At 39.2% G+C, this 11,280-nt stretch overlaps 2 protein-coding genes across 7 annotated transcripts in view; one reads left to right on the top strand and one right to left on the bottom strand.

Annotated features, from left to right (window-relative positions):
• RAD9B (RAD9 checkpoint clamp component B) overlaps positions 1-3,029 on the bottom strand; it is a 36,543-nt gene extending 33,514 nt beyond the window's left edge. For 3 of the 6 annotated variants that reach the window (XM_046024039.1, XM_046024038.1, XM_046024037.1), the window contains exons 1-2: positions 2,842-3,029; positions 873-943 (exon numbers count right to left, since the gene is read on the bottom strand). In XM_046024039.1, the coding sequence (XP_045879995.1) occupies positions 873-943; positions 2,842-2,878 (108 nt within the window). In that variant the 5' untranslated portion in view covers positions 2,879-3,029. Of the gene's footprint in view, positions 1-270; positions 322-872; positions 944-2,841 lie in introns of those variants that run through there. The other 3 variants (XM_046024040.1, XM_046024041.1, XM_046024042.1) reach the window with 3 other exon arrangements.
• An 88-nt stretch (positions 3,030-3,117) lies between these two features.
• VPS29 (VPS29 retromer complex component) lies at positions 3,118-10,961 on the top strand. Its single transcript, XM_046025630.1, has 5 exons — positions 3,118-3,185; positions 5,364-5,375; positions 7,831-8,022; positions 10,026-10,261; positions 10,483-10,961. The coding sequence occupies exons 1-5, from the start codon at positions 3,183-3,185 to the stop codon at positions 10,598-10,600; spliced, it is 561 nt and encodes a 186-aa protein (XP_045881586.1). The 5' UTR covers positions 3,118-3,182; the 3' UTR covers positions 10,601-10,961.
• Positions 10,962-11,280: the final 319 nt, after the last annotated feature.

The raw sequence follows: 11,280 nt of genomic DNA on the forward strand, positions 1-11,280 counted from the left end.
TTAATGCAATATAAGTTGGTAGAAGGGAATTTAAAAGGGGGTAAGAAAATGGCAGCAAAATGACAATCTCTTGCCTCATCTAAAGTGAGAAACCATCAGTCAGTGCCAGCCAACTACTTACGCCTGGGAATGCTGGCCTCAAACTGTCAGATCTTCTAAGTTTTTAAGAGAAGAAAGAAACTCAGATCTTTATGTGGATCTTCCCAATTTTTAAGCTTAGAAAATTTTTCCATTTGGTGTGCCTGGGTGGCTCAGTCATTAAGCACCTACCTTCGGCTCAGGTCATGATCCCAGGGTCCTGGGATCCAGTCCAGCATCAGGCTCCCTGCTCAGCGGGAAGCCTGCTTCTCCCTCTCCCACTCCCCTTGCTTGTGTTCCCTCTCTCACTGTCACTCTCTCCCTTTCTGTTAAATAAATAAATAAAATCTCTAAAAAAAAATGAGTGCATGGGGCTCCTGGGTGGCTCAGTGGGTTAAGCCTCTGCCTATGGTTCAGGACATGATTCCAGGGTCCTGGGATCGAGCCCTGCATCCAGCTCTCTGCTCAGCAGGGAGCCTGCTTCCTCCTCTCTCTGCCTACTTCTCCGCCTACTTGTGATCCCTGTCTGTCAAATAAATAAATAAAATCTTAAAAAAAAAATGAGAGCAATCCCACAAAACATATCTAGGCTCTTGACCATCAGTTTGCAAGATCTGATTTAAATCTCGTGTGTTTCTCTGCATGATTTTTATAATGTGCTTTTAGTGTATTCAGATATGTAAAATAAAGATGAACAGTGAAAGGATTAATTACAATTTCTGGGTTTCCAAATTAACATTCATGGGATCTTTAAACATCTTCTTTTGCCTTAATAGATGGCATATCTTACTTACACCTTTTTCAGATGGGTCTAGCCACAGCTCGTCACTGATTCGTGATAGAGCTTGGATTGCTTTTCCAAATACTACGGAGAAAAAGAAAGGTACTGCTTACATTCTTCCCTCAAAGAATAAATACAAATCATAGGACTACTTCAGCATTCACAGGACTCAAGTTTTAATGCACAAAGAACAGTGGTTTATAGACCAATGCTAAAAAATGTTTTAAATCCATAATACTCTTGACAAAATGTGAGACATATAGTAAGAGCTCAATAAATTTACGGAGTGTGCAAAATGACAAATTGCACACTCTTCCTTTCTGTATATTTGCATGGAGCTACTGTAGCAAGTCAATTTCCATACTAAAATATTTTTAGACTTGATTTAAATACATATATTACCTGCCTCCTCTCCCCTCCCAAAAAAGAAGTGTGAAAACAGAGCAGGGAGGGATTTGAAGGAATTTAATAACTTCATGGGTGGCAAGGTCAACACAGAGAAATTAGAGGCATTCAAGATGCATCTCTGATATTTGAGGTTAGCATGCAAGATGCCAGATCTTCCCACCAAACACACTCAGATGCTGTGTAAGGAAGAGAGGCTAGGCTGGGTGACATATCTGTCTAATCTGACAGTATTAATATTCTTAACAATTATGAATAAGTACAAAATGTGGCAAACAGATAGAGGATACTATGCAAGCCCCATGTTGGGCTCTATGCTCAGCATGAACTCTGCCTCTCTCTCCGTCTACCAAATAGACAGATAAAATGGATGGCCACATCAATTCACAGAACAGTAGAAAAAAGAAAAAATTCCAGAACATAAAATCAAATTATAATGCTTAAGAATCAGAAGTGTGTGAATTGGGGATGCCAGCCTGAAATTGAGATAGAATGAAGGGGGGGGGGGGGTTGACGGGATGGTTAGAGGCATTTCTCCCTTTTTACCACTTCCTATTCAACACTTTCTCCTGGAGCTACCTGATGCAGACCTTTCACTCATCCAATGAATAGTTTTTGAGCCCCTACTATGTTCCGAGTACAACCCACCGCCATGCGGGCAGAGCAATGAACAGGACAGGAATGGATCCTGCCCTCCCAGTGCCTTGAGCCATGTCCAGGAGGAAAAGCAAAACAATCATACAAATATTTGTTTATTGAGAATGAGCTATGCACTGCTAGAGAAGTTCTAGAACACTGAGAACCTGTAACAGCCGGGAGCTTGTGCTTCCCTTTCCTGTTCATTACTAGCGTTCCACGGATGGCCTCAACCCAGAGCAAGCTAACCACGACACAAGACGCCCTTCTACGGTCACTTCCACGTTACAATCTGTAGGAAGCCGTTCTTCCCTTAAACAGAGACTTTCTGGAGTAACTGATGTGTAAGTACCATTGATAACATATAACAGTTTCTGCGCCGTCCCATCTATTACTGAGCTCTTTACATGCCTCTGTTTCATCCCTACGAGCCCTATGATGAAAATGCTGTCGTTATTCTCATTTTTACAGATGAGGAAACGGAGCCCCACAGTGATTCAGTGAATTGTCCCAGCTCCTACATCGAAAAATGGTAGAATCCAGAATAAAAACCAGGTTGATGCTTTCCTCATGGGACTAAAATACTTAAACTGTTCAAGCAACCCTCCCCCCCACTCCTCCTCACGCAGTCCTTCTCATTCTGAGTTTGAGGCCCGCATTCCAAATCTCTGTTCCAATGGTGCAGGTTCATTTCACGGACACTGAAGACAATAAATACTATTATGCATTAATCAACGCAGATGGGCCCTCTTCCTCCCCTCGGAAGCGACTAGGAGCCTGGGTGGGTGGCGGCGGCTCATGGCCAGGCCTTGTGTCGCCAACCCCTACGTATAACGGGCAAAGGGGAAATCGCCATGAACCTTAGTCTCTCTCTCTCTCTCAATCGCCCTTTTTTTTTTCTTTCCCTTTTCTACATCGGTAGGCAAGAAAAGTCGCTCCACCTTTCACCTGACTGCCGCTCATCCCGCACTTCAGCATGGCCGCGGGCCCTAACAAGCCACGCTCCAAGGCACGCCTCTGCTCGACGGCCCCCAGATGCCCGGATGTCGCCCGCTCTTTTCGAAGTTTCGAGATCTTGCTCCTTCCCTACCCCGCCCCCCCCGCCACCATTTCCCAAGGAGCAGCTACGTTTTACGGCGGGGACGGGCCTCTGCGGGCCTCCGTAGACCGTCTTCCGCCGACTTCATCTGTCATTGGTTGAGAGCGAGGTGGGCGGGTCGCCGAGGAACCCGAGGAAGAAGGCGGCGACGGTGGTGGTAATTGAGCGGAGCCCAGTGACAGGATGGTGAGGACGGCAGATGCGGCGACCGAGGCCTAGCTCTTGGCCGCGGTGCTGCGTCGTTGGGAGCAACTGGGAGTCTCTAGGCGAGGGCGTGGGCCATTTCGGAATTGGTGGCGCGCAGCCCAGGGCCAGGCCTGGAGAAGGCCCGGGGGAGGGCAGGAGAGGATAAGGAGCAGCCGCCTCTGGGTGCGGCCGGTTCTGGCCTCGCACCCCCGACCCGGGGGCCAGAGGACGTCCGTGGTTGGGAAAGGGCCGCTCTCAGCAGCTCGTCCAGTCACGAGAACCGCACGCCCGATCCGGAAAAGGCCTTTAGGCCTGGGCCTCCAGCGTCCCCGAGAGAGGGGCATAGCATCCCCTCCGTTTCCAGACCTTTCCCTACTCCTTTCCCTCAAAAGGCACCTCCGGCTGGTTGGGATACCCTGGTTGCCACCGCATGTATTGAAAGCTGGCTTCTGGGATGCAAAACGGGAAGTAACGAGTATAATCCCCTATCCATTTTAATTTGCCATCTGGGGAAAGGGGGTACAAACTATCCCTTTCGCCCTTGAAATAAAGTGCAGCTGCCATTGAAATGTGGTAGCGAGTCCCCAGGGGACTGGATTTGGCCTTAGAATGGCTGGAACGGTTGTTTTCTAAATGGTTTATGAACTCCCTGAAGTTAGAAAATTTTGTGAATATGTATTCACATATTTATGTATTATATATACATATTTATATATGTATATATATATGTATATATACATATACATATATATATATATATATACATACATATATATATACATATATATACATATTCACATATGTATGTATGTTTTTTCAGGTAAAGAGCCAGTGCTGGTGCCAAGGGGGTACTTTGGGGAGTTTTACCTCAGTCGTTCATCAGATTGCCCAGCCAGCTTCAGGGCTGGCCCCCCACGCGCTGGCCTCCAGTAGGTTTCTGCCCCTAAGACCGCCCTACCTAAAAACTCAGGAGCTGCTACTGAAGAGGGCTCATAACTGTAATCAGATTTTCAGAGATGCCTATCACCCCCTAAAAAATTAAGAACGTGTTCAAAAAGAGCTCCGATTATCTTGTTATTTGTGTTGCTGAGGGTAACTCTAAAGGGACTTCTCTTTCTGATAAGCATCCGTGGCATTTTTAAGATTATCACGGTTCTGTGACAAGCATATCCTTTAAGGTGGCTTATAGATGTGACAGCCAAAGATTTATGGTACATGCTTCTTTGTTGTCTTTGTATATAAGAAAGGCGTTAATCCCGTTTTTGAATTTTGCTTCTAAACAGACTCCAGTTTAGAGTGATCTGGTTTACAGTAATTTTGAGACAGTTTTAAGAAGATGACATGATTCCATACTCATGTTTCTAAAGTTTTTTTGAAAGATGAACACTTTTTAGGGTAGTTATACTGGAATGTAACTTGTCACCTGAGATAGAATTGGGCAGAATTTAGCATTAGCTGATTCTTTTATGTTTAAAAACCTTTCACGTGGCAAAGTAGACTAGAAATGTTCAACACTTAGTAGTGTCCAGAGTCAATGGGCAGCAAATTCAGGTGTGGAGAGGGTCCAATTTTAGCTGAAGGAATGTTTTTGCTTTTTTATCATCTTTAGTTGGTGACTTCACCATCTGATAATTTATTCAAAGTGCTGTGTTAGCTCTGTACAAAACAAGGATCTAGCTGTGGCATAAATTTTCCACCTGCTAGAATTTTGAGCATAAGAGAATTAAAATGAGTACACTTGAGGAATAATTAGTCTTTCAGAATCCACAAAATGTTAGCTTTCATTTACATTGTTAGTGATGAATTTTCCAAGTTGTCTTATCAAATTCTAGACAACAGGAAACGGGAGGAAGGCAATATAGAGAATAAGATGAGAAGTAGAAAAAATTGGCAAGGCAGTTTTTCTTTTTTCTTTTTTTACAGTGTGTGTATGTGTGTGTCATGTTTAAAAATACAGCAAATGGTTCTTTCAGTGATATTTTGAGCAAAGCCAATTTTTAACATTTTCTCTCATAACACCCAGAAATCATTAACAATTGTTTGCGTATTCATTTGATATGAGTTTTTTGTTGCTCTGTTTTCGGTTTGTTTCTTTTCGTTGCTTTCTTTTAACATTGGTCATGTTTCACCCTTTTTTTTCATTCCCCTGTCTGCAATCAACTTCTTCATTCCACTAAGGCTGGGCACAGAGTAAGTTTCTTCTCTTAGCTCATACTAACAACGGTGGTCGGGTGGCTGATTACTGGGATTTTCACCCTTTTACAGTCTCTCCAATAGGAAGTAGCCAACTTCCTGTGCTTTGATTGGGTTGGTTCTTATTTGAATTTAATAAGACTGCCAGTTCAGGATCTTTTGCTGTGTCAAAAGACTATAAACTTCGTCTAACCTGAACTGTCCAAAGTGTGGAGTTTGGGCAAGGAAATTCCTCAAAGTATGACATTTGTTATGTGACACTATTTCCCAATAATTTAGTCATCTACATGAAATAAGAGTCTTAGTAAGAATCTTTACTAGTTTGAAATAATTTTTGTTTGGTCATTCCTATAGTTATATCTTTAAACTGTTAATAATCTGGGTACACTTGAGCATAATCCATAATACATGATAGAATTTAGGTCATTGATCATTGTGAAGTATCATGTCATACTAATATCCTTTTTAGCACATTCAGATTGAACAACTCATTCATTATCAGTCCCAAAGATTTTCATCCTGCAGTAGACATACGCCCTTTATGAGTTTGAGGTTCTTTTTTTTTTTTTTAACTATAGAAATCTATTTTTTTTTTTTTTTTTTTACCTTTTAATGCCAGCTTCCCACATTAACTATGTACTTCAGTCCATATCCGAAGGGATCCCCCTCTAAAGATGAAGACTGTTCTCTCTCCAGGTACTTCTGCATTGATTACGCATGAGGTTGGAAATTTCATAGTTGTTTCTAGTTTTACAGTAAGATGTTTTATCACGAAGATCTGGATTGAAACCATTTCTTTGTAAGATCTTATTTATTTGACAGAAAGAGACACAGCGAGAGAGGGAACACAAGCAGGGGGAGTAGGAGAGGAAGAAGCAGGCTGCTTGTGGAGCAGGGAGCCCCATGTGGGGCCCGATCCAGGACCCTGGGATCATGACCTGAACCAAAGACAGACAGGCAGGTGCTTAAGGTCTGAGCCACCCAGGCGCCCCTGGATTGAAATAATTAAGTCACCGAACAAATACCAGCTGAAACTGCTCTTTAAAAAGAAGAAACTTATTTAACAATTTCTTTTTAAAGTATGCTAATTTTGTAATCTTGCGTTACTTCAGTTACTCTGTGTCCTGATAACAGTTCCTTTCCTTTGTAATCATGTTGATATTTGTTGCAAGATGAGTCAAGTTTGTTTTAGTAATAATTATAGTTTCACACATTTTGTTTTTGATTAATTTCAGTTCACAAAGTCTATGGTGGCAAAACTATTTTGTTTTTATTCTACTTTAGATATTTAATGTTTTCTTGGATGATATTAAGGAATAGTCATGCCTTCTTTAAAAGGAGTTAAAGGGCATGTACATTTATGGATGGGATGTCTGTGTGGGAAAACATCCTGTTACAGAATGAAGGTGTCTGTACTAATCAACAGGAAGAAATTGATTATTGTCCTTTGGACGACAAATATTTAAAATGACCTTTGACAATATTCCATTAAATGACTGAATTAAGTGATATTAATATATCAACTTTTGAAATTGCAAAATTAAAATTTTATAGGATTGAAGTTTTTTATTCTGTTATACTTAAGTGCAAAATTTATTTTTGTCATCTGAGACTGTATTGCAACTCTAAACCACCTCCTGCTAAATTCATCATTTATTTAGCTGATTTCTTTCTCTCTCTCTCTCTCTCTAATGTTCTAATGCACACGAAAGACTTAAAATGTTATTTTAAGTTTGGGAACCAAACTGAGGATACATAGTCCGTTTAATCTAGACAGTAAAAATATGACAGCGAGGATTTCTAATAAGAGAGAACAGAGATCATAATTCAAAAGCATATGTTTTCTTTGAAACATAGGCTGTTTTTATTCCCTTGTACTATATAGCTAATAGTTTTTAGTGACAAATATTGTAACTTTTGGCTGCTTTTCCTCTAAATAGTTTCAGTCTAGTAAACATAAATTACAAAATTAAGTTTTTTCTCTATCACTACATTTTAACAGTTCTCTTCATTAATGTTCCTGGAACACTGGAATCAGTACATTATGTTTGACATTATAGCTGCAGAAATATGAATTACCATATCATTCAAAAATGCCAAATTCCATAGGACCCCACAACATATTTTTCATTTTGCAATTTTTAAAATTCAGTGTCATTTATAGGTCTCTAAATGAATTGCTTAAGAAAGCCTGATTTTATTCTTGGTAAGTAGAATGATGACCTGTATTGTGTATGCACAATGTTTATGACCAGAGTAAGGCTGATGAGAACACAGTATGTTACCAGTGTCTTTGTTTAAATGGTCATGATAACTATATGGATAACTTCTACTCTTTTGAGTTCTGGAATGTCTGCTTAGTTTAATTTACAAGGGGAGTTAAAGTTAAGGAGAACATCTTGTTTTGACGTCATGTTTGACATTACCCTTGTCTCACCTTGACACTTTAAAGTTGGTGTTGGTATTAGGAGACCTGCACATCCCACACCGGTGCAACAGTCTGCCGGCTAAATTCAAAAAACTGCTGGTGCCAGGAAAGATTCAGCACATTCTCTGTACTGGAAACCTTTGCACCAAAGAGAGTTATGACTATCTCAAGACGCTGGCCGGTGATGTTCATATTGTGAGAGGAGACTTCGATGAGGTGATGTATTTCTCTTTCCATTCACAAATATTTCTTTTCTTGATTCTTACATGTATAAGCTTTATCCTTTACACCTGAGTTTCTCAACTGTCATCGTCTTTTTATTGTTGTTAACTTCCCCAATACAAGTCTACTACACTACTTGTTCCTTACTCTTTAAAAATCACCGATGTTAGACTAAACATATTACCATACTTGTTCTAAACTGATTGATACGGACTAAAAGTGATTTTGTCACTTTGTTACAGTACTATCCCTTAGTTTATAAAGTTATTACAGACTTTTCACCACTGCCTTTACTACCCTGTTCCAAGCCACCATATCACTTTCCTGTGTTCCAGCTTCCTCATTCTACCCTTCCTCCCTTCATAGTTAGTTCTCCAAGTAGCAACTAGTGTGATCCTTTCTAGGTGAAGTAAGATCACATCACCACTATGCTGAAAACCCCGCTGTGGGTCTCTAACTCCAGGGTTAATTACGAAGGGGCGTGAGGAAGTTTGAGAAGGTGATAAAACTGTTCTGGGTCTTGGTTGTGGCAGAACTTACGTAATTGTATGCATTTGTCAAAACCCCTTATACACTAAAAAGAGTAATTTTAGTATATGTTAATTATGCCTCAATAAACCTGACTTCATTTTTTTTAAAGATTTTATTTATTTATTTGACAGACAGAGATCACAAGTAGGCAGAGAGTGCTCGCTTCAGCAGCACATACACAAGTAGGCAGAGAGGCAGGTAGAGAAAGAGGGGGAAGCAGGCTCCCCACTGAGCACCGACGCGGAGCTCGATCCCAGGACTTCGGATCATGACCTGAGCCAAAGGCAGAGGCTTTAACCCACTGAGCCACCCAGGCACCCCTAAACCTGACTTTAAAGAACAGTTAGAAGTTCTGAGATTGCAGCTTTGTCCATTGTTAATAATGAGATTTTAGGCAAATTAACATCTTCTTTCTGGCCTCAGTTTCCTCTTATGTAAATGTGATTGGAGTAGATGATTTTTAAGACCCTCAGCCCATACTAACATATTATTCAACATGATAAATCTGATGTGTGAAGAATTTTCTTTGCATTTCTGGGAAAATAAGCTTTTTCATTTAACTTCATTGGTGCTGTTTACTGGTGTTCCTTAATAAGAAACTGAATAAGCATAGTGTCTTTTTCTTCTTTTTTTTTAGTGGATTTTAAAAAAGAGTTCAGATAACCTTTCACCTGGGGGTGAAAGACAGGGAGATGAGAAGGGAAGGGGCAGATTTCTTGTCAATAAACAGAATGTAGGTTTGGTTTGTTAAAAACACATTTGCAGTTCTGTTTATATTATGCTAAAGACAAGTTTGGTAGCAAGAATTAAAATTTTTTTCTTCTGATTTGGCTTAATCACTTACTAATGTGTGACCTTGGGCAAGTTATTTTAACCTTTCTTTGCATCAGTTTCCTCATCCATAAAGTGGGAGTCATAATAGAAGCTACCTCTTAGGCTTGTCAGTATTAAATAGGTTGATATTTATAAAACCTTTAGTGCCTGCTTCATACTAAGTGCTATATGAATGTTAACTATCATTATTATTTGAAGCCATCTATATAATTATTAAAGTCTGGGATATAATTTGAACACACCTAGCTTATAGGTCATATACCTAGGATTCTTAGGTAGAGGAAACTAACAACTTTAGGGGAATAATTATTCTCTACAGCTTTCCCTAAAGAACCCAGATTCTGTTTGAAAAAGATAAACACGAGGCAGGGATTGCATGATAAATTCCAGTTTACCTGAAATAAGGTATGTTTTGAGCATAGTTGTAGCCTTAGAGACTGAGGAGTAATCATATATTTAGTAAATGTGTTGGTTGTGGAGCACTGTATCAAAATATACACATGGGATTAAATACTTAACCAGGTTAAGTACTAAATCAGTTTTTAAACATCAGTATCTCTTAAAAAAACACACATATATATATATGTGTGTGTGTGTGTGTGTGTATATATAATGTCTGTTTCTTATTCTAGAATCTGAATTATCCAGAACAGAAAGTTGTGACTGTTGGGCAGTTCAAAATTGGTTTGATCCATGGGCATCAAGTTATTCCTTGGGGAGATATGGCCAGCTTAGCCCTGTTGCAGAGGCAGTTTGATGTGGACATTCTTATCTCGGGACACACACACAAATTTGAAGCATTTGAGCATGAGAATAAATTCTACATTAACCCAGGTTCTGCCACTGGAGCATATAATGCCTTGGAAACGTGAGTAGTAATTCAGGAATTTTTTAAAGTTAATAATTGCATGTGTGACATTTCATAAAGGAAGAATGCAACCATTTCAATAATTACAGCCTTGTGGGCAATCTTCTTTTGGTGATTATTTTCAATATATAAGAACTAGAATTCTCCTTGAATCCAAATTGTTATAAATTGAAATTTTAGTGCTGGTGCTTTTCACTGACATTATTTATATTTTTTTCCAGAAACATTATTCCTTCATTTGTGTTGATGGACATCCAGGCTTCTACAGTTGTCACTTATGTGTATCAGCTAATTGGAGATGATGTGAAAGTAGAACGAATTGAATACAAAAAATCTTAAAAGCCAGGCCTGTCTTGCTGGGTATTTTTTCATTCCCCTGTTCAAATCAAGTAATTAAACATATGAGCCACAAAATTGTATCACTTTTATATTTTGCAGTAAAATATATCATCTTCTGTTAATACAATGTTCTAAGCTTCTTATAAACTATAAGAATATATTCTGTTTCCGTATTTGATTTCTATGGAAAAATGTCCATCATACAGTAAATGGTCATGCGTTAAGAAAAATTTATCCTTGTAAATATCTTCAAAGTTGATATCTGGAACTTTATTACAAAAGTAGTGCATGAGGAAAATGAATCTAGATTTTCTTGTATACGTTTTTCTCTCCAGTAATAAACAGTTACCTTTCATTTATACTTCCTTGATAAGCTGTGTTTTAATTTTTAAAAATCATAAAAATGAGAGACCATATAAAACTGCGCCTAAGCATTAAAGTGATGAGGTAGATGGGTTGACTTTTGGGACTCTCTCATTTCTTAAAATGCTCTAGGCCATAATGTTGGGCTCAGATTAGATTTTCTAAAAAATATATTGACATATTAGCAATAATTCCTCAAACTGTTGCTTTAAATTGCCCTATTCCTATATTTCAATTATGTTTTAATTATGTACACACACACACACACACACATATTTTTAAACCAGTGTTTAGAAAGAAAGCACAGTAGAGTGAAT

The sequence above is a fragment of the Meles meles genome, chromosome 12, assembly GCF_922984935.1.
Source record: "Meles meles chromosome 12, mMelMel3.1 paternal haplotype, whole genome shotgun sequence".
In the NCBI taxonomy this organism is placed as follows: Eukaryota; Metazoa; Chordata; class Mammalia; order Carnivora; family Mustelidae; genus Meles; species Meles meles.